Source organism: Vanellus vanellus (assembly GCF_965231255.1).
Source record: "Vanellus vanellus genome assembly, chromosome: 14".
In the NCBI taxonomy this organism is placed as follows: domain Eukaryota; kingdom Metazoa; phylum Chordata; class Aves; order Charadriiformes; family Charadriidae; genus Vanellus; species Vanellus vanellus.
Genome location: NC_138919.1, coordinates 15,678,098 through 15,701,095, shown reverse-complemented (window position 1 = coordinate 15,701,095; position 22,998 = coordinate 15,678,098). Strand labels below are relative to the sequence as shown.

The 22,998-nt window shown below is 48.5% G+C and overlaps 1 protein-coding gene across 1 annotated transcript in view; it reads right to left on the bottom strand.

Annotated features, from left to right (window-relative positions):
• Window positions 1–22,998, bottom strand: part of TNRC18 (trinucleotide repeat containing 18) — a 58,564-nt gene that overhangs the window by 5,767 nt on the left and 29,799 nt on the right. The window contains exons 10-24 of the mRNA XM_082490460.1: window positions 22,823–22,995; window positions 21,929–22,065; window positions 21,329–21,457; window positions 19,283–19,457; window positions 17,891–18,257; window positions 15,158–15,439; window positions 7,825–8,064; window positions 5,023–5,465; window positions 4,040–4,204; window positions 3,069–3,210; window positions 2,484–2,601; window positions 2,124–2,199; window positions 1,646–1,754; window positions 629–745; window positions 187–351 (exon numbers count right to left, since the gene is read on the bottom strand). Coding sequence (XP_082346586.1) covers window positions 187–351; window positions 629–745; window positions 1,646–1,754; window positions 2,124–2,199; window positions 2,484–2,601; window positions 3,069–3,210; window positions 4,040–4,204; window positions 5,023–5,465; window positions 7,825–8,064; window positions 15,158–15,439; window positions 17,891–18,257; window positions 19,283–19,457; window positions 21,329–21,457; window positions 21,929–22,065; window positions 22,823–22,995 — 2,838 coding nt within the window. The remainder of the gene's footprint in view (window positions 1–186; window positions 352–628; window positions 746–1,645; window positions 1,755–2,123; window positions 2,200–2,483; window positions 2,602–3,068; window positions 3,211–4,039; window positions 4,205–5,022; window positions 5,466–7,824; window positions 8,065–15,157; window positions 15,440–17,890; window positions 18,258–19,282; window positions 19,458–21,328; window positions 21,458–21,928; window positions 22,066–22,822; window positions 22,996–22,998) is intronic.

Below are 22,998 nucleotides of genomic sequence, written 5' to 3'. Positions count from 1 at the left end.
TCTGAGCCAGTCTCCCGCAAACTGTAGCCACAGCAGAGCAAGCTGATGAAAGGATGCTCTGCACTGAAGCAGTGCACCCAGTCCCCTCCAAATCTTGCCCCAAGCAACAGCTCTGACTCAGGGAGAACGGTGGAGAACTGTGCGAGGACTCTCTCAACTTCAGGTCTGGCAGTGGTGAGAACCTACCAGCTTTTGCCTTGACACTTGGCTTTCTCCCTCGCCCTTTGCCCTTCGACACGGGCTCCTCTGACCCCAGTGTAGCTCCCTCTTTTACTTCTCCAGTGTCTTTGCTGGATTTACGGCTACGGCGCTTGGTGCTGGGCACCAAAAGGGCCGGGGAAGGCTCAGCACCTGGAAAAAGTCAAAGAGATGGTCAAATGCAGTCAAATAACACATAAAACAGAGATGTGATACAGGGAACATATCCCTATCAATTCTGCAATAGGGACTGGGCCTTTTTCCCTATGGGTTATATCGCACCCCAGCTCTGCACGTCCCTAATTGACGGTGCAATCTTCGCGACTGAAGGTCTGTGAACTCCGCCCAAAATCTCAGAGGCAGGTGGCCTGAAACGTCCTACATTTCATAGTGGGAAGTGTCATGCAAAAAACTAAACAGCCAGACTCACACTGAATCTTGTAGTCAGGTGGGAGAAGCCGAATGTGAGACAGTGGGATACGTCCCGTGTCCCCATCGTCAAACTCTACCGTGATAAGATCACCATCTTCCTCCAGATCCAGGGCTCCTGTGGGTTGGGGGAGCAAAAAATGGGATTAGGGACAAACATAAGACTACAAACCCTTCGTCAGGGAAGTGGGGACATGGGGGAAGACAGGTATCCTGCACCAGCTCCAAAGCATCCCACCCCCACCTTTCCTAGGCTGTGCAGGGAGAGCACAGAAGGCTCGCTCTGCAATGGAAAGTCCCTGATAATACTAAACCAGCCCACCCAGTGTAAAATTTCCCAGTCAACAGAACATAACAACTATTCCAGTTTGTCTTCCCACCTCTTTCCCCCATTACCCCCTATTCTGGCAGGAATTCACTTCTCTGTTTTCACTGCAGTATCTTTTTTTTTGACCTGCATTTTGTAACTACTCTCAGCAGTCACAAACTGTTGCTTTTCACTTTCTCTCCACCCTCCCTTCTTGCATCAGAATCACTGGTCTATAACTCGTTAAGTAATTCTTCCCTTTCACACACGTAGTGCAACCAAGAGCCCAAAAGCAAGACCAGCCATGGTAGAATTGTCCAGGGCTCTTCACTGGCTTTTTAATGGGACCAGAGGGGGGAGTTGATGTGTCAGAGCTATGAGTGTGCAGGTGATTTAGAAACCTCTACAACCTCAGAAATCTTTGGTGCCTGGGCTGGAATTAATTCTGACTTTTTGAAGTGTGTTGAACTTCCCTGTTACTTGCTCAGACCTCTTCCTACAAGAACACATCTCCTGGACCACCAAGATATTACTAAACCAGCATCATGACTGAGTTTGGCATGACGCAGAGGAGAGGAATGGGCCAGGCTCTGACCTCCAGGATACTCACAGCAGACCCCAGGGTTTCCCCAGACAAGCCTGACATCCCTCAGGACACACAGGACTGAGATACCCCTGGTTCACAGCGCAGAGCAGCCAGGGTGGCCTTACCTCGGACAACTGTCCCTGGGTAGAGGCAGCGGTACTGCTGGCTCCAGTAGGCTGCAATCCTCGTGCCCTCGGGCAGGAATCGCACTGAAGGTGGTTTCACATCGATGATCTGCTCGGGGCAAGAGGAAGACAATTACTGACATTCTTGGCACCAGCACAGACCAGCCCACCACCACACCTAGCATGTCGCAAAGCAGCTCTGGAGAAGGCAACGGACAGTTTCCCAGCTGTGAAAGGGCCTCCTGTCTGCTCACAGGGCAATGTGAAGGACCGTCCCTGCTGGCGTACAGGCCTGTGGGAGAGCTCAGCTATGGGGCAGTGACCCACACAAAGGGGACCTCTGCCCAGACTGGCCATGAAGGCAGGACCAGGGCACCCCTACAGCCCCAGCTGCGGGAGGGGGAAGCTTCCAGCTAGCCTCTTCCACCCCAAAACAGGGCTCAGGCACTAAGCACAGGCACCCTTCGGCCTCACATACCGCTTCCTGCAAGAGTTGCTCCAGGCAGTAAATGTGGGGACGGTTTCCCCTCTCGCCTTCCACCACCACACGGTATCTGAAACACAAAGGCCCGGTCAGACACGGCACATTGAAGACATCACCCAGGTCAGCTAACACCTCCCTCTCGGCCCTACCACCAGTTTAGTTGCGAACATTTAATGAGAGGTAATTGGATTTTCCTCAGAGCTGATAAACCAGAGTGAACTCTCCTTCCCTCCCTGCCAGACTCTGTCAGTCTCTCACCAGTCAGCTCTGCACAACCCCCAAATCGATCCCTGCATCAGCTACGTCCCCATTCACTGGCAGAGCCCAGGCAGATACGGTAACCCCTCAACTCACATGTCTGGTGAATGCACCGTCTTGACGTGCCCAGCATAGAGCAGCTTGTCATCCATGGGGATGAGGACACGCAGACCGTCTTTCAGCTCATCCTTGTCAATTATGCAGGAGCGGGGAGCTGTGAGGCGTTGGAGCAAGATGGGGATTAGAAAGCACCACACGTGAAAAAGTGACTGCAGGGGGAGAAGGAAACCTCATACTCCCAGCATCATCCTCCCCTAGGAAAAGGCCAGTAAGCCCTTTGCAGAAAGGGCTCGGTCTCTCTGGCTAGCTCCTGGCAGAGGAAAATTTTCCCCTCTTGGAAATAGTAAAAAGTACCTCCCTCTTAGTAACAGTAATATACCGGTAAATGAAAATAGGGCAGCTCAGAGACTGGACTTCATCTAGATGTCACAGTGGGCCACTCTAACAAGGCTTGTTTTTGGCAAGCCAAATTGACTGGAAAAGTGGTATCTCCACCCCAAGGACTTGTGGCTTTGGATGAGGAATGCGTGAAAGCAGCACAATCCTCCTCTGAGCAGCTCTGGAAAATTCGCCCAGCTCCTCTACCTGTACAATTAGGCCCCCGGCCCCTCCTGCCCTCACCTGGTGTAGGCGGTCGCTCGACCAGCATGCTCAGTGGGATGTTCTCATCCTCTGAGAAGCTGCTGTCTTGGTTGGGTTCGAAATCCTCCTCTGCTGCCATGCTCTCCATGAGCTTGCTGACAGCTCCTCCTTTCCCTCGGTTCTGCAGGAGAGCAAGCAGCATGTCAGCTGGATGACAACAGGCGACAGTCTGAACCCATCTCACCTTCCTCCAGCAACAAATAACCTGAGGATATTGCAACAAACTTGTCTCCACCCTCAGCAATGTTAATCACACAGAGAGTTAAGTGGGTGTACCCAAACTTGCTTTTTGGTTGAACGAAGATCTTGACAGCTGACCAAAAGCTGTTTCACACGTCCTAGCCACCTCCCACACGGAGGTTAGGAGAGATGCTATGGAGCAGACAGCTGTAGCTCTGCTCTGCATTCACCATCTCTCTGCACACTATTCCTGAGACCCTGTCTGCACTGAACAGGCAGCAGGCACTGTTCCTATTTCTTTTTAAAGCCCCACAAGCCGTTTCTTCCTGTTACACACAGACCATAAGCATTACACTCAGAAATCACATGAGTAGACACAGTAATGTGTGTTTTAAGAGAAGACAAGCTACAGCAGTGGACCAGAAACCAGCTGTGACCTGGCTCACCCAGTGCTGAGCAAGGCAACTCCGATCACTGTCTCTCCTTGGTCATTCATGAAGGCTCTCTCTCCACCCTGTGGCAGACTTGGAGAAAATTCTGCCTGCTCATTAATTTGGGGGATGAAGGCAAACGAACGCCAGATGGTAGCAGCAGGTACTACCTCATAGTCTTCCTTGGATTTTAGGCTTCTCAAACCAGCGTTTTGCCTGTAACACACCCAGCAAAACCTGCATGTCTGTTTTCCCTCACTCATACTGCCACGGTCCTGGAAAAGAGCAGGGCTCTGTCAGCAACCCACCAGTTCACCCAGACTAGAACCAGCCCCTCACCTCTTTTTTCACCTCCTTGGCTTTCACCTTGGCTTTGCTCTTCTTGGTGGAGCCCAGGGCACTCGCCAGGCTGACACGAACATCAGATGGGGAGCTAGGGATGCCAGGAGGAGACATGGACGAAGAGGAGGAGCAGCATTGTGTTTCTTTACCCTTCTTCCGCTGCTAAAAATAAAAAGAAAAAAGAAAAAAGTAAAGAGAGAACCTAGGCCTAGGGAGAGGGGAAAGGTGGAGCAAAGCAGGCTGGGCACAGGTAGGATGACTTTCAGCCAGCAGTTAGTTCAAGGACCACACCACATCCTACATCTCCCAGCTCTATTTTCAGGCTTCACACACTTTGGCAAGAACTTTCATTACCCTGGAGACCAATTCCTGCCCATCAAATCTTCCCCCAAAGAGCTCTAAGAAGATCCCAGCTGGCCTCATGTCATAACTTGTCTAACTCTCCCCACAATAGGTGCTCCCTCCATAATGCTGCCATGAAATGAACCGGAGCCAGAGGGAGCTGAGCTTTCAGCCAAGATGAACAGCCAGCAACCCAAAGATCACTGCCACCACCAGCCAGAGACAGCCCTCGGAAGACACCGTGTAAAAGGTGACAGCCTTAAAGGCCAGCAAGGGGGCCACAGCTCAGCAAGCGGACAAGGTTGTACAGAGAGAGGGAGAAAGATTTCACAGATGTTTTAATACAGGATGTCCACTCTGGCCAATCCAAGCAGGATAGATTTGGGACATGGAAGATGACACAAGTAACCTGCCCTGTTCAAACACAACAGGCTTTTACTCCCTGCAAGTCAGATCCAAGCCTGACAGCTCCTCCAGGCATATGTGGGGCTGGCAGGGGTGGCAAGGGACAGCCAAACAGCACTGGGGTAACTGCCGAGACAGGATTCAACTCTCCTCTGCCCTAGCGGAGTTAATCACCCTCCCCTCACCCTCAGCTCCCAGGGGTCCCGCATCAATTCTACCAGCGCATTCCTCACCTTGCTTAGCTCTTTTCTCTCCTTCCCCTTGCTGCCCTCCTTTTTGGGGCTCATGGGTGCCCCCTTGCCACAGCGCCCAGGCTTGGAGACAGGAGTGGAGCTGGCAGGCGCCACAGGGGTCAGCATGGCCGAGGACGTGGTGGCATCGTGGAGGAAGATCCGCTCACTCCGGCGCCGGTTCCACAGGTCATCATCGCTGGCCTCCAGCCCAAACTCAAAGCTCAAGTCCTTGGGGGACTTGAATTTCTTCAGCTTGCGGCCTTTCTCAGACCCAAGCTTGGCCTTGTCAGTGCTTCCAGATCCGGAGTCGAGGCTGCTGGGGGCCTGGCTCGGCGGGATGTTGCTTGCCTCCAGCGGCCCCTTCTTTCCCCGCAGCAGCCCTGAGGGTGACTTCTTCCTGATCTTGATCTCACTCTCTGAGTCCGTGTATTCAAACTCTGTCCCTAGGTGCAAAGGATTTAACCTTCAGTCAAAGCAGTGGCTGAGCCAAGAGGGACCACATCCTGCTGGAAGCTTTTGGGCTCAATGGGAGATGTCGTACCTGTTCAACAGAGCCCTTGCTTGTTTCCCTTTCCAATCCCCACATCCCTCAGATCTGTGTTTCTGCCCCATAAAACAGATGACTTCGCTGAAAATAAGTCTCCCCTGCCTGACACAAAGCAGAGCCCACCCATTCAAGCAGTGCGGTTCAGTGTCTTCCCTGCCTCCATTTTCTCCCTTCTCCCACAACCAAAACCCTGCAGGGAAGCTCTAAAGAGACAAAATACTCTAACGTTTGCCCCTCTGCAAAAAGAAGTTGATTGGCTGAAGTAAAGCACAAACCCCATAAGCTGAGCCTTCCTCCCCTCCCAGTGGGAGTCCTCTCTGGTCTCACCTTTGTTTCAGGAGAACAATGTCTTTAACGAATTGAATAAACCCGTATTTCAAGCTTATTTTTTCCCATTGGCCAACAGACACGACAGATCTTTTTATTGGCTCAGGTAATTCCCTAAAGTCAAGAGAGGCAAATGATCTTTTGTCTGTGGCAAATGGAAATCCCCTCATACTGGCCTCCGCTCAATGGGCACAGCAGTACCCAGAGGCCTGAAATACTGTAGTAATGCCAAGATGTTCACGACCTTCAGTGGTTTTCCCTCCTCACAATCTGATAAAGGAGAGCAAGATCATACATTTCCAGGGGCAGAAGGGAAACTGAGGTAGGACCTACACATGCAGCAACATGGGCAAAAGGTAGGCAAAGCACTGTGGCTGCACAGGAACTGTGCCGTCAGCGGGATACAAACAGCCAGGAAGAAACTTGCGCAAGGTCACGCAGTGAGTCCATGCTGGAACAAGAAACCGAGCCCAGATTTTCTAAATACATTTATTTCCTAGGGCACTGGACCTCGTGGGATGGCACAGCAACTCTAAAGACGTGTAGAAACATCAGCAGAACCTGGTTCTCCCTCTCCAAAACAGAGCGTCAGCCAAAGGTCTCTCTTGTATCCTCCTCCAACCAGCTGTGGATCTGCCCTCTCTGCACACACATCTGCATGACTCTGCCTTCAGATCAACAAGGTCTGAAATCATGCCTCACTTGGCAGAATCAGGCCCAACACTGAATGGCCCCTGCTGTGATAACCACTGCTTGCAGAAGACCCTTGAGAAAGGACATGCAGGACGGAACAAAATTCATGTGGGCAAATAAAAACGTACGAGGCACAAGCATGGAGAGCATCTTCTCTCAGTCCTTCTCTCTCGAATACGCTCATTTTCCTGGGTAAATTCAGCCTGTAGGAACCTGCTCTCATCTTCTACCCAAACCTCTTCCCCTGAGACAGCCCCAGCACGAGCAGAAAAAGAGCAAGCCTGTCAAAATCAAAGCTGGCAAGGCTCAAAATGAAAAACCCATTGGAAATTACAACACTCCTTCTCGTCACTCACTGCCACATGAGGCAATTTCTAGATGCTTCCAGTTTCAAGGAGGGCAGGTTACAAGACGATAAATTCTTAACAGAGGCTGTTGGAACAAGTTGGCAAAAGCCTAATATAGCATGGAAACAGTACTAAAACAAGCTGGGCTCTCAAGGAAGACATCATTTTCCATTCTGAAGCATGCTATAATTTCCATTATCACCTAATAAATATTAATAGAAAATTTATAAATGGAGCCCATATAGATCTGTCTGACCAGGAATGATGTCACCAACGGGCACTTGTGCAGCAGGGCATGGGGAGGGGAAGAAAGGAAACTCCAATTACATGTAACACACTGAAACTGAGAGAGAGACAGGGAGAGAAACACAGCGTCTGGCACCGCCAACATGTGAGCAGAGAAAGGCATTTCAAGTCTCGCTGGCCGGTTTCTATGAGGAAGCTGATGGAATGGGCTGATTGGAGGGATTCTTCTTCTGCTTGGGTGTCTCTGCTTCTCTTGGGTATCTAAGACCAACTGCATACTGTCTGTGATTCCTTCCCTACAAGGTAACAGCACTTCACTGCCTTCAGCACTCTGCCCAAGGGGACACAGCATCCCATCGCTTGCCTGTGCAGCATGACTGTTAAGGACTTGCCAGGTAGGAATAGAGGAAACTGAGAAAGCCACAGGCAACTGACCCTAGGGAAGCCATAGCTGCAGCTGCTAAACCTGCCATATCTGTGACTGGTTCTTATTTTCTTGCCAGATTATTCACCCTGCCTTCAGCATCAGGACCAAGCAGCCAAAAACAAGGAAAGAGCAAGACAGTGTCCCTGCCGCACAGCTGGGACCTCCTGAACCTTCCCTCTTGCCCCCGTGGCATCAACCCTAACCACACAACTCACCCATCAGGCTCTGCCGCTCCTCCTTCTTCTTCGCCTTCTGCTTGGCCTCCAGCTGGATGATGGAAAGCGGAGGGGGAACGATGGGGCTGGGCATTGCGCTGGCGGCAAACCTTGCTAGAAGGCCCAGGCCACTCTCATCAAGGGCAGGCGATGAAAGCCTGTCAGTGCCATCTGTCCCATAGTCCTCTGCTTCCTCCTCTTCCTCTTCATCCTCCTCTTCCTCTTCCTCTGAACTAGAATCTAGCACGCAGAAAAGAGGGAACCTGTTACAAATCTCATGGAGTTGTGTATATCAGCCACATTTTCCACCCCGAATCGATAACTCCTGCTGGTCTCTGCTCACCAAGTAGCACTGAGCCACCCATAAGTTGAGCCAGAAGATGTTGGCCATGGACACACACGTGACCTTGACCTTGCAGCCATATAGCCACTATCAACCTGCCTACCACCACCCTTGAAGGACACAGCAATGCAGGGTATGGCAAAGAGGACCCATTGAAGACAAGGGAGGGAAGAGCAGGGTGTTGGCAGAGATTTGAAAAGGATGCCACGCACCCCTTCCCTGCAGCTTTCAGGAGGAATTAAAAGCGTAATTCCTTTGAAAATCCCAACCTCAGAGCTGTGGGATTCCCCTCCCGCCCACCACCTCTTCCTCCATAACGAAATCCATTAGTGTAATGAGAATCAGAGATCAGCATGGAAGGGGAATACCAGAGATCAGCTTGCGCCATGGTGGGAGGCAAGGAGGACACAGAGAGGAGAAGGGGCAGGAGGCAAAAATGCAAAGAGGGGGAGGGGAAATAATAATTTGAAAGCAATGGAATTGGAATGCATAAGGGGTGAAAAGCATAGGTAGTGTTGGAGACAAGGAGTGTTTAAACGTTCTGCCTCAAAACTCTCCGTGCCTTTAATTTCCCTCTCTACAGCTCAGCACAGGCAGGAAGAGCTGCCCACAGCCCAAAATCTAATTCTGGCAAAGAAATCAGCCTTGATACTTGCCTTGGCTGACACCCGCAGAGAGCAGCAGGCTGGGGTTTTCCTTTACAGTGTGTATATACAGCAGGTATTTTGGGGGTAGATGCTCTGAGTGGCACCTCTCCCTTCCTACAGCACTTCCCAAGAGTCTGTCATCAGCTCAAAGGCAATTAATTTTAACAGCATCTCATCCAGTTAGTGCTGGTGAGCGAGAGTCACTACACAAATGCACATATACCACACACACACATATACACACACATATATGAGGACATAGAAATATATGTATTTAACTGCAAAAAAGCAGGTCTGGAAAAGATATTTCATTTCTCTTGAAATTGAAGGCTTAAGCAGGATCATCAAGGTGGATGGAAAATTTCCACCGCTAGCAGGAGCCCTGCTCTCCCCGCCTGAGCCCACTCGGCAGCTCCCCGCCAACCGCTATCCCTTCGTCTGAAAGCCAGCCAAATGAGAAACCAGATCCCTTCAAAATGAGCTGGAATGAACACGAAAATCCTTTTCTTTTCACGTATGCCCTCTGGGATAGATAAAAACGTCCTCAACACTTGGTTGTTCAAAAAACACCCTAAAAAATACAACAGCACAAGTGTTATTTTTCCACTTTGGATTATTTTTCCATAACATTAAAAATAACAGGAATGTCAGAAAACAGTGTTCTCATCCTTGCGTTTTATCAACTGAAGTAATGGCCAGCTATTTTTTGTTGTTTTGTGGTTTGTTTTTTTTTTTAACAAGGAGAGCTTTTCTCCGTAGCATACATCAGATAGTCACAGAATACTAATTTTTAACTGCATAAAAATCCCTTCCTCATTTCAGTTGCTCAAGCCGGTTCCTTGCGATATAAAAATGCTACTAAACCTACAGCCCTGCAGTAAATACCAAGAAATCCACAACCCTGCTCACTCCTTGCATAAAAACCACATGCAAAAAAAAACCAAAAAACAAAACCCACAGCAAATTAGGATCAGATTCCTTCCCCTAGCAGAAAAGGGGGCACAAATGCTGTTTTTCTAGAACGTTTTGCCAAAAAGAAAACAAATCCAGATGAACTCAGCTATTCTAAGATGCCGAAACCACCTGCCTGAAAAGCAGCAAAACTGTGCCCGAGTTCAACAACACACCATGGGGTACCGAGCCCCTCTCCACGCATCCCATTTGGCTCTGAAATTCAGTAATTCTCAGCAGAACCAGAAAAAAAAATTGAAAAAAATATCAGCCTGTACAGCCCCTCATGCCAGAACCAGAGAGCCAGCTAAGAGGAGAGCCGCTTGCTGAGCAGCTGGGGAAGAAAACAGGCAAAAAAAGGGGAAAGTCTGCAGGAAAATCCCTCCATGACCTGTCCCCCGCGAATCCCCTGCAACGCCCTTGGCTCTGCCGCACCAACTTTCTGTGCTGAGCACGGGCAGCACCACTCCTCCGGCACTTAAAGATTTTGCACGTGCGAGGGCACAAGGGTGCCCAGCCACTACGGTATTTCAAATGCAGCAAGGCAAAACAGATTTAAAAGCCAGGATGAAAGCGGCTATTACTCACGCTACAGAAAATGTACGACACAATAACGTACCTGGCAGTTATTCTAACCTCTGTCAAATATATGGTGTCACGCTACGGAAAGACAACTGAAGATAGTCTCTTGTCAGCATTTTTACCAAAACACTTATACTTTTATCTGCATGAGATTCAATTTTCAGCCTCAAAATAAACACATTTTAACACATTCACAGCACAGGTCTATCCTCCTCCACCTCTCATGGCGAGGACAGATCTTGCTAACTCTGCTCTGCGTGCACAGCACAATCCCTGCTTCTGATTTTCCAAGGGACAAAAACTAACAAATGAAACAAAAAGAACGCATTTGGGGCTCTGCTCCAAACCCACGTGCTTCTAAACTAAGTCCCCAAATTTATGGTCATGGTGGCAAATAGGTTGTTGGTGCTCTATGGCCATCTGCACAGCTTTTAGGAGAGACACATGATGCCTGTATTTAATGTGAAGCAGGAGTTTTACTCCTACTTTACCCAAACTATGTGTGGGCTTAAAATGAAGTATGCACAGATGCCTTTACACAATTGAAACCTCTATTTTTTCTCCTGGAAAGGTGATTTCTAGTTAACAATGGGGAAAAAGACATTTTAAAAAATATTTTTTTTTCCTTCCACAGTCATTCTGTTAACACTGATCAAGCTTAAGGGAAAAAAATATTCAAAGTTAAAAATATCTTTTCTAACTGACATTTTTAAGAGCATGTATATGTGTGTATATACCCACACACACAACCACACATGTACATACAAATCTACAGCCAAAACAAACAATAAATTCATATTTAAATGCTACTGGTGCCAGATAAACTGGAGCCAAAGAAGATCATTTTGGGGGTAAAATTTTTACCTGCACTAGATTAAAAACCAAACCCAGTTAAAAATACTAAACTTTCTCATTGCTTTTAACAGCCAAGCTGCCATAGTATTTTAATACAGGAGAGCAGTAAATGAAGATTTGTTAATGATGAACAGAAATTGGTTAAGCAATCTGGTTTGTAAAGACTGATGTAACAAGACGGATTGAGGGGGATGTGGAGAGGAAAGCCTTGGGAAGGGGGGAGTAAAAACACACACTTAAAAGAGTCATTTCACATCATAAAAAAAATAGCATGGTTTTCTCATAACACCAAGCAGGCCTACAGCATACAAAGCAGGCTAAGTACAGGCAGACGTTAGACAGCTACTGGGTCATTAACATCTGATTTGTGTGATCTGTCCAAATTTTGGAAGTTACTTATTTTTGAATGTCCAATTTAAGATTTTACCTTTTTTTTTTTGTCAAACAAGCCAATTCTGATCATTGGAAGATTTTTTGCCCCCGTATGTGCTGTGCTGCTGACTCCAGAAGTACTTATAAAAATTAAAAATATTACAACTATCACATGGAACTAATTGTGTAGGGAGGGAGTTATCCCTCACTGTTTCATTTTTTTTTCATTGGGATAAAATCATCCTCCGAGTCGGGGAGAGCAGAGCGGGGAAGAAGGTACTAATTTCTTAGTAATTTTCAAAGGAAAACAGAGTATTGAGGAGGAGGAAGGTCTGTGGCCTCAGAAAGCTCATGGTATTATCTATCTGATGGTTTTCAAAGGTCCCATGTGGCTTTGGCCCACATTAGCAGTTTCCTCTCCAAGGTCACTGGATGAAAAACCACAAGCTTTGCCCGTTATCAGAATGGCAACACTGTGTTTGGTCTGCAAGAAAGCAGAGTGCCCATACCTCTTCTAACTCAAACCAGATGAAAACAGGTCTTCCTGCAGCCGCTCCTGCCTCTGACATAGATACTGGCAGGGCCATGGCCAGCCAATTACCCTGTTACTAGGACAGTCTGCATCGTGGCCCTGAAACATTTAAGGACAGTGGCAGAGCCTTTGCAGGCAGTGCCGTGGCTTCTCATCTTGGAACCCTCTGCAAATCCTCCCCTTTGCTGGGTTAAGGGGTTCTGCAAAGAATGTCTGCAAACAGTAAAGCATTTCTGGAGTCCTCAAACACATACATACGAGCAAACCTTCCATGCAAGACTCTTCGTGGACAGAGGAAAGTCAAAAATGGACAGCAATCATCTTCAAAATTAAAATAACCAAGAGAATGCAGAGAGCTACGTGTCATTATTCATGGAGGTAACACCGAAACATCTGAGGCTGACAGATGACATAAAGAAAAGTTATTTTGCCTACCTACATAACAATGGTCAAGGTTCGGGTTCATGGCTAGTGACCCTCGCTGAGAAGTGTCTGCCCTACAACCAGCCAACCACTTTGCTTCTTTAGTGCAGCGTGAGAGCAAATGCAAGAGACCGACACAGACATTCAAAGCATCATGGATAGGGGCAGGGGTGAAAGGGTTGGTCAAGCAGCTGCAAGGAGAAAGCGAGCACTTCTAGAAAAGCTGAGGTTATTAATCGGTTTAGTATCAGGGAAAGCCATTAGAAACCCTATTACCCAAATATCCCTTCAAGTAATGCTTCTGAGTAAGAGTAACCAAAAAAAACAAAAAACAAAAACCCACAAACATTTGCAGAAAAAAAAAACCCAAAACTGTAGCCAATAAACCCTCCCCACCTCCCTCTCCACGCCCACCTCCCACCCCAGGAGGTTTTGCATCTTTGGTTACCCCACCATTAAATGACACCCCAGAGGGATTTACAATGCATTTCCCCATTTGTTCCAGATTTCCCAACCTCCTCCCATATCCCCTCCCTTCCCCAGACTTTACCCCATAAAACTGGGATTTTTTTTTTTTTTTTTTTTTTAAAGCAGACAGGTTACTTGAAAAATCAACAAAGCCCATCAGGGACAAGTTACCTATCTGCTTACCTGGAGCAAAACCAAAAAGCAAACCCAAAAAACCCTCAAGAACTTGGCACCTAAAAGGGATTGATATCCTCAAAATTTCCAACAGCAGCAAAATAAACAAAGAAAAGATGCAGGAAGGAACAGGGAAGGGAAGAATGGAAGTTAACGCAGACTCTTAATGGAAATGTGGCAATCTCACCCTTACATAAAATCCACTGTCCCCAGAAATTTTTGGGTTCTTGAAAGAATTTATTTTTTTTTTAGCATATATTACTCTCCTTTCGGTTTTCTTTGAAATGCATTGGAGGGTCCAGCCCAGAGCCACATCAAACCAAATCAGCATTCTCTATCTTTCTGCTGTGTTTGATAATCTTTTTTTTTAGCTTACATTATCTTTCTTTGGAGGTTGGGTTTGGAGGGAAGAAAAAACAAACAGGTGCATGAAGGAAATTAACATCAAAAAAATAAGAAAAAAACAAAAGAAAAGCAAAACTATCTAGCCCTGTTTTCAATTAACAGCCGTCTGAGCAGTGTGAAATACTAAAAGGCTTTTGCTGTGCTACATCCAAATCTGCCATGCAACTTAGATGATAACAACTGGGGATGCTCTTGCTTAGCATTCAGCCCAGATCAGCTACTTTCTTTTGGGAGCTGAGGGCTCATTAAAATGACCTTTCCCCATGATTATTATTTAATGAGTACGCTCTAAAACAGAAACCCCTTGTGTCTCTGGAGGAAAAGTCTCAAGTAATCTCTTTTCCCACTGAAGTACTAATGACAGGCTGACAAAAAGAAGCTGCAAGAAAAAAATTGGGGTGAGGGAGGGAAACTGCAGAGTCAAATTTAATGCAGTAATTGCCACATCCTTGAACACCGTGGGTTACGTCTGGGCATCTGAAAAAAAAAATTACCACCCAAAAAGAGACGCAAAATCTTGCCGTACACATTTTAAAAAGTGAAAAATAAAAATTTCTGGGTGTTGAATAAGGGGGACCTTACACCCAGCACCCTCCAGCAGCGGCAAAAGGGACAAAGCGCCTCCACGTTTTATCTGCCTGCCTCGAGAGCGCCTATCAACAGAGGAAACAAACTGAAAAAAAGAAAAACAAAACTGGGTGAGCAAAATAAAAATGAAATTAAAGGGGCTGGAGGGGGGAAGGCCTAGGCTTTATCTGGACAAAGGCAGCAGGGATATTTGAATAATAGAGAGTACCCCAGACTAGGTTAATTCCAGTTCTACTCATGGGGAGTGGGAGCAGGAGGGGGATGCAGAGCAGGATGAAGTGAAGCGGCAACCTAATCGCCTGATAAGAGACACAGCAAGAGAGACAAGGTACACAGGTTTAGTTAAAAATGAACTCGATATGTTTAATAAAGCTTGGTATACCAAATCGTAGTACAAACATCAAGTCACACGGCCACACAACAGTATCCCGGTATTTAAAAAAAAAAAAAAAAAGAAAAAAAGAAAAAGCAAAAGAAAAAAGCAAAAAGGAAAAAAAATAAGGAAAGTAATTAAAAAAAAACCAAGCAACTCCTTCCAAACCTCTACAAGGCTCATGCCAAAATAAAATAATAAGAAATAAAATAATAAGGAATAAAATAAAATAAGGAATAAAATAATAGTAATAATAATATAATAATATAATGGTGGTGGTGGCAGCAAGGAAGAAAGTGAGGGAAAAACTGAAGGGAGGAAGGGAACAGGAAAGCAGGGAGAGGTGGACACTAAAATCCAGTTGATATAAAAGCTCTAAAAGAGCCAGCTAGTAATAATATCACAATGATACAGGTACAAAAAGGATAAAAAATAAACGTCGGGCTGATAAAGCAGGCTACGCTGCCAAGAACAAAGATGGCCGCCCTGGCTCCGACCATCAAAATGGCTGACCCCAGCCCGCCAGGCCCCTTGCTCGCCCTCGCCCCCCACCCTGCCCGCTCCCACACAGACATGGCGGAGGGATGCATTTGGGGTTGCGTTTGCTATAAGCTAGTAACCTTGATCAAACGAGTCCTCCGAGGAATCGCTGAAGGAAGATCCTGCCTCGGCCTCCCGCAGCAGCAGGCAGAAGGGCTGCTTCCGGCCTGCCGCCGCCTTCGGCTTCAGCGGCCGCCCAGCCGCTGCGCTGCGGGGGGCCGCCTTGGGGCCACCGGCTGCCCGGCCGCCCTTCCTGGCCGCTGCGCTGTAGAGACTAGGTGGCCGTGGCTTGGGGGCGGGCGGGGGCTGCGCCGGCCACTCGTCCCTCAGGGATCCCTCCTCCTCCTCCTCTGAGTCCGTATCTGTGGTCAAAGCGGGTGGGAAGAGGGTTACATGAGACAATGGGGGTTTGGGGGTTTTTTTGGGTGGGTTTTTTTTGGGGGGTGCTTTGGTGCATTTCTTTGTGAAGAGGTTGTAAACCAGGAGGGGAAAGCGGCTGCAGGAGGGGCAGTGTGCCACCGTTTTCCACCCCTGCCAGGTCCCTCCATCACAAGTCTCGGGCTCAGCAAGTGGGAGCTGAATAAACACAGAAATAGGTATTTCCTTCTTTCGGTCAGAAATAGACACTCTCCACCTAGGCCAAACAACTCCTGTCCTCCCTTAAGACAAGACCCAAAGATTGTTTTTAGCTTAGGAGCAGAAAACTGAGGTAGACATTTCCACTAAGAAGATGTCCATCAAAGGCGCCACGATGCCAACCATTGGCCCATCAACCTGAATTAGCCTTAACCACGGTTATGCTCAACACTCTTGACCTAAATCTCCTTTTCTACATGAACCAACTCTCCCAGAGGGTTTTCAACATGGGCAGCCCAGCTGCCAAGCAGGCAACACGTCTAACTCCTATCATGCCACCCCAGATGCTCTGCAGCATGCAATATAAAGTACACCAAAATGGAGCAGGGGCCAAGCCGTTCCTTGGCCTGTGAATGGTGGCTTTACAAAGCTGCCATGCCCCATGAGCGGTGAGAATTTATCCAGCGGTCACCTCTGGCATCTGATGAGTAGAACAAGAAGCATACAGTACCCCTGGACATAATAAAAGCAGGTATGAATTGTTACCTCCCAGCTCATGAATGCACCATCAGCTCCACAACAATACAGACACTGTGGCAGGGACCATTCCAGCCTGTGAGCAGCAGCAGATGCTCTCCAGTGTCAGCCCAGGTTGGGCATCGCTCCCCACCTGCACTGCGTTGGTTGAGGAGAGGAAGAAACGAAGGACAGCAAGTCTAGGAGGCCTAAAGCCCAAATACGCAAATGATTTTGGGCATCTGACTTCTGTTAAAATCTGTGGGAACAGGATGCTCAGCTCGCCCTTTGGATCTATGCCCAAGGTTTTCAGGACTCCTGCTAGAAAATCATGAGGTTAGGAGGCAGAAGGACCTGGCGCTGATCCCACTTCTCCTCCTCCACAAGAGCAGCACACCAGTCATGGGAGGTGCTGCCATATGCTCGACCTGCCTCCCCAAATCTATCATGCTTGGGTGACCAAGTGACGGGCTAAAGCCCTTTCCTTGAACCTGCACACAGCTGAAAAACCACGCGCCAAAGCTGTGCCATTTCAGTCAGTTCCTCAGAAACAACAATCTCCCTGCGCTAAGATTTGTGTGGTGAAGGGGCACATTCCTACACCAGGAGACTTGCTGGAGAGGAGAGGGGTGAAACAGCAGCTCCCTTAGGTCCGGGAGGGAGTTTTTGTTCATGAAACCACAGTACCAAGTGCAAGGGCACTGCAAAAGTGCCCTCTGCCACAAGCCAAGGCTTTTACCTCCAGCAACAGCCCATGCCTCGTCTCCCCATTAGCTCGAGAGCTCCCAGTTTAGGAGCCATGCGTCTGTTCCCTGGGAGTGAAGCATGTTCAAGAGCAAAACTGTTGAGCGGTGCGCACGACCAGCCAAAGGCTGTGTTCAAGTCCAGTGAACACAATGGCTCCTATTTTGCCATGTAAATGGCTAATTTCATGCCAAACATTTGTGCAGTTGGAGAATGACTAGCTCATCATCTTCCCCATTAGTGAAATTTCTAAACCGGTGTTGCACTGAGATATACATTTGTTATGCATACAAACACCCCATAAGGGTTTTAACATGGGACTTAAATAGCTGCAAGCAAAGGAAAAGATGTGTATGCAAGTGAGCTTAGACAATTACACAACCAGTCCTCAGACCATAAATTCCAAGTCCCTCACACGGTCTCTGCCCCATTGTCTGCCTCAACCATTAAAGACTCTTCTACCTCTGGTTCTACTCTCTTCCCGACACTATCTGCAATTATGCTCATGAGCATCAGTGCCCCCTGGCATGCTTTGCCTTCCTCAACTGACTCCATGGCGTAATCCTAGAGCCAATCCCACCCAATTCAACAAGGACTTCAAAAGTCAACCATTAACCACCTCCTGGAGCAGAAGCTGTAAGTACTTGTCTGACAGGTAGAAGGAGAGTGTCTACTCCCACCGAAAGCAAGAACATGGGTCAACTTCTTTTTTAAAGCATTTTTCCGCTCTGACAATCAGTACAACACAGGCCAGGAAGAGATGCACTGATACTGGATACCTCTTGGACAGCGAGTTGTGTGGACAACTCACGCTGACCTGAAAGATGCAGCAGCATCGACTAGCCTGGAAGGAGGTCACCTTTCACTCCTGAGTAAAAGCAGACCCATCACCAAGACCCCTTCCAAGAGGCCAGAAACCCGCCCAAGCCCCTACAACAGATTACACTGCAAAAAGAGATAAATGAGGTGTTACTTACTATAGGAGTAGCTGCTAACTTCAGATATTGCTGGTGAATGGGAAACCTTGAGCTGATTTTTGACTTTTAACCCCACCTCCATCTTCTTCATTTTGGCAGCCACTTTGTTTTTACCTTCCTTGGTGGTTTTCAGTGACAGGCCCAGGTTCTTGGCCAGGCTCTTCTTCTCCTCCTTGCTCGGCAGAGCCTCATGGGGTGGGAGGTACCTGCTGCCCCCTCCACTAGTTTTCGGCTTTCCCCCAGAGCTGTCAGCAAACTTGAAGGGGGATTTGAGCTTGTCTTGTTTGGTGAGTGACAGAGCCTTGTCAAGCTTGCTGGCCAGCTGCTCCTGGTCCGATGGCACCTTCTTCTTTTTAAGCTTTAACTGCTGAGGTTAAAGGAAGAGACAGAGGTGAATACAGAGCAAATATCACGGCAGACCTGAGGGATTTTACTAGCCCTCATTAACAGTCTCTCATGCACGCTAGCTAATAAGGCCTCAAAACGATGGTCTTAAGCCCCAGTTGCCATAACCCATGATGGTGCTAGGGAGGAAGAGGAAGATGACAGCAAACAGCACAGCTTTACCATTATCGAGCACTACAAAACTGCAAGATTAACTTAAAAAAAAAAGAATTTTCTTCAAAAAGATATAATATGCTTGTAGAACAACATGTTTTGGAGTTCTTTCTTCTCAACACCTTCTGGTTTTTAGATATATTTGGATTGGTTTTACAAGCTTTTCTTTAAATCACGAGGATTAAAAATCTTTACCCAAAACCTCAGCCAAATAAATACGGATTTCCACATAATCAACCAGCTCCAGAAGCTGGGATGCCAAAAAGACCCAAATACCTCTCAGCACGAGCATCAGCATCACTGCATTACAGCCAGCGCTGTTACACCCTTTTCAGTATTTCCTTGCTTCTTGAAAAAAGTAAATATATTTTACATGTGCTACAGCTAGATAACAGCAGCTGTAACTCAGTACTTCGCCTGTACGCATTCTGGATTTCATCAGCAGCTTAAAGCTCCAGTAAATATGTCATTGCCTCCACAGGAGCAGAAGAAAGCCCTGCATTTAAAATAGCAAGGTTGCGCTCCCTCCCTTTCCTCCCTCGCTTCGGGAAGTCCATTCCCCTCCGCTATCTTGACAGGCAAAGGAGTAAGACAAGCACTGCTCTGGATTCTCTGCTGCCTACCAAAAAGGTCCAACCTCCATAAGCCAACGTTAGCCTTTGCAAACACCCCTCCGCTGCACAGACAGTCGTCTCATGAAGAGCTTCTAAACCCACGTGAACTGAGAGCAGACGCTCTAAGATCAGGAGTTATCCAGCGCAAGCCAACGCTAACAAAGCAGGAAAGAGATCTGCTTTTGGCCCATGGAGCCATGTTCCCCATGAGGGCACTGACCTCATTTGAGAAGCTGGGAGCTGCATCGTGCTCTTCCCAGCTCTGGTTCCTCCCTTTCATCTTGCCACTGCTGCTCTCCACGTCCTCGTCCTCCTCTGGGAGGGCCCCTTTGTGCCTCTTCTTCATGCCCTCGCCAGTCTCAGAGTCTTCGGAGAGCAACAAGGACTTGCTCAGTCTGCAAGCCAAGCACAGGATGGGTCAAGGTGGAGGGCTTTCCTCCCTGTGGTCCCCACCAAGCTCAAAAGTGAGGTTAAATGCCTCCTAGGACAGTGGGGATCCTCAGCGGGAGCCAAGTCCACTGTGAAGCGACAGCAGTTTGGACAAGGTTTTCCACCAAACAGGAGAGCCAAGGAGCCCTTCTTGCACGCTCTTGGCCACCAGCACAGATGAGGGTGCCTGAAATCAGAGACCTAAAAGGTGGTCTCTGAAAGGAAGTATTTGATGTCTTGAGTACCAGCCACCAAAAAGTGCCTGATTTGGTACAGAACAGCAGAGGGAAGGACAGACACCTGAGCTGGCCCTGTACGTCTTTTCACACCTCTACTTTCACGGACTCTGTAGGTGCAGAGAGAGATTCCCGAGGCCCAAGGAGGTGCCTCACTGCCCAGACATTTGCTCTGGTTGCTTGGGTGTGAGCAAGGAGGTGGTAAGAACCGTCACATACGGTGGCATGGGCAGACAAGGCCACGGCAGGGACTGGCTCACTCAAAGGACAGGCAATCTGCTTTACAAGCCCGGCCCCTCTGTGAGAGGCATTTGTGATCTGCGTCTTCAGTCTCGCTTCGGGATTTGGGGGGAAAGGAGAGGGTAAATAATTAATTAAAAAAAAACACAAAAAATAAAAGTGTGTGAGACTATAAGTACATCTTTCACTGCTCCCCAGCTGTCTCCAGAAACTAACTGATGGATGGAGAGATCAGTCAACACCTAAAGACCTCTATCTAGAAGCCTCCACTAATAGCTCTCATACACTGTCTCCTTCACATTACCCTGCTGGCTGAGAACATACCACTGCCACAAAGCCATTGACACAGGGCAGCCTCCTCAGCTTCCAGGCATTTCCCCACCCCTCCGTCCTCTCCGCTGACCTCCGCAGACATCTAAACCAACACCTCAGGCCCTGGACACTGCCTGAGGGTGCATCTCCATCTCCCACACCAGGCTGCTCAAGCATTTCTACGACGCGGGGACATGCACACGTAACACGCTCATGCACTCAGACATGCACAACTCCAGCCACCTCTGGACACCTTCAGCCTGTCTAGCCATCCAAACAAGAGAAGCAAAACACAGAGCCACCGAGAGGACAGATTTTTCAGAAGCACATGGGTCAGTGGGAGCTGGGCACCTGAATCTAAGTTGTAGTCTTGAAAGGACATTTGCAAAAATACATAGCAGGCAGGGAAGGCAGCTTGGAGGCGCTTTCCCACTGGAGAGACTCGGCCATCCGTGAACGGTTAGATGGCCAATGGTGGTGAGATCCAGGCATCCAAATAAGAGCATCTGGACTTGCAAAAGAGAAAAAAGCAGAAGAGAGAATGATTCTGAAAGAGAGGTCAGGCGAAACCAACTCCCACTGATTCAGGGAAACAGGAGATGAAGACAGCAGAAACAGCAGAAAAGCCCTATGAAGTAGACAACCTGGAAGAGCCCTGCACCTAGCTCTACAGCACCCGCTTGCACCGGCCGCTCTCCTGAAAGCACACGAGGACGCACTCCCTGACACCAAGGGCTCACCTACAGGTCCCTGCCCAGCCAGCTGCTCCACATCACCTCACCGCTGCTCAACTCAGCCCGTCCTACCTGCACCCAACACCACAGGCACATGCTCTACCAGCGGGGAGGGAGGAGGCCGGCACCGTATTCCCACTGTAAGGACACACTCACGTTAAATGCACACGCTTCCACAACACCACTGCTGCCAGAGACCGGCCTGCCAACACAACGGCACGGCGAGCCCCCACTGCATCCGAGATGCTCTCCCCACGTAAGACCCTGATGCAGCGACCCTGCCATTTTCCCGTCTTCCCCGAATTCCAGCCTTACTTTCCACTCTTGCTGTCACTCTTCCCTCTCTCCTTAATGGGTGACAGAGCGCTTGATCCAAGTTTCCTCTTCCTGGGCCTTCCAGGGCCTCTTCTCGCCAAGCTTCTACTTTTCTCGTCATGCTTTTCCCTTTAAAAAAACCACACGCTTCACTGTTAACCAAGGCAACAACAAAAAAAAAAAAAAAGCAAAGGAAAAAAAAAAGGCAAAATCAAATTTTGCAACCAAAAAGCAAAACAAACAGGAAAACAAAATAAAGCAAATAAATCCAAAAAAGAAGAAAAAGGGAAAAAAAATTAAAAGAAAGCAAGCAAGAACGGGAGCCAACCCAGAACCTTCGCCTGTCACCAAACTGCTAAACTGAGCTGCTGAAGCCAAGGTTGTCTCTAATACGGTCTCCCAGCTGCATTCACCAGTGATCAGGTTGTCTTGTCACATAGCCTAGGAGTGTGCTGTGCAAAGCTCTGGCAGGCCGTACCAGGAGGAGAGGAGAGGAAACAGGGAGGGATGGAGAGCTGTTTTCTCTCCCGGACCGAGAGGCAGTGAAAGTGCCCAGCTGGAAAAAAAAAAAAAAGACCGAGTGAGCAGCCTGCCACTTACTCGGAGTCCCTGCGACGCTGCAGCTTCACCAGCTCCCGCTGCTTCTCCTTGTACCGCCGCTGCAGCTCCGCCAGCCTCATCCTGTAGTCCAGCTCCATCGCATCCATGTTCTCGATGGCCGATTTGATGGAGTACATCTAGCGTGGGGAGGCAAGAGGGAGCAAGAAGGTCAGAACATGTCCAGGCCCCCACCTAGACTGGGGTGGTGCAGGTTGGGGTGCCCTTGCAATGGCCAAGATCTGCAGCCTGGTGGCCAAGCCCTCCATGCTTACAGTGGAGCAGAGCACCCTTGCCCACAACAAGCACAGTCCTAGAGCGGTACCCAAGCAAAACCAGCCAAGCAAAGATGTTCTGCGGCTTATGCATAGGACGGTATTAGCTCTGAGGGAAAGCAGCCCTGGGAAAGAACCTGCAGGATAAAACAGACCCATGGAGTCTCTTTTCCCCTATTTAAAAAGGCAGATCAAAATATTCCCTGTCTTGGAACACTTACTTGCAGGGTACAAAATAATTTGTCAGCCTCTCCCATGGGGAAGAGTCAGCAAAGGAAAAACAAGGAAAAACCCTCCTGCTTCTATCTTTATTTATCCCCCCCCCTGGCCAAAGCAGTAACACACGAGTTCCTGCTGGCTTTCTATTACAAAACACCACTTCTAGGGCTGCCGAGGGTCCTGCTGAGATCAATGGTGTTGATTCACAAACAAAGGAGGAAGCTAAATCGCACCATGCTGACTCCCGCGCAGCGATGAACGCGACGCAAGGGAAGCGCCGGCTCGCTTTGCTCGATGCCGAAGGGCAACACAAGCCGGGTGGCAAACTGCGGCTGGACGAGCAAGCTGCGGTGAGTGGATGCACTGTGGCTTTTCAGGCTCAGCCACGCTAACAGCTACTTACGGGTTCATCTTTCTTCTGCATCCAGCTGTACTTTTTGTTGGGATTCAGCTCTCGAGGCAGCCGGATGGTTTTCAGACTTTCCATAAAGGGGGTGGAAAGTACTTCCATGAGCATGTGGGTGCTGGCAGCCAGCAAACTCTCCAGCGTTGGCCGGACAGGGAAACTCTCTGGACCTG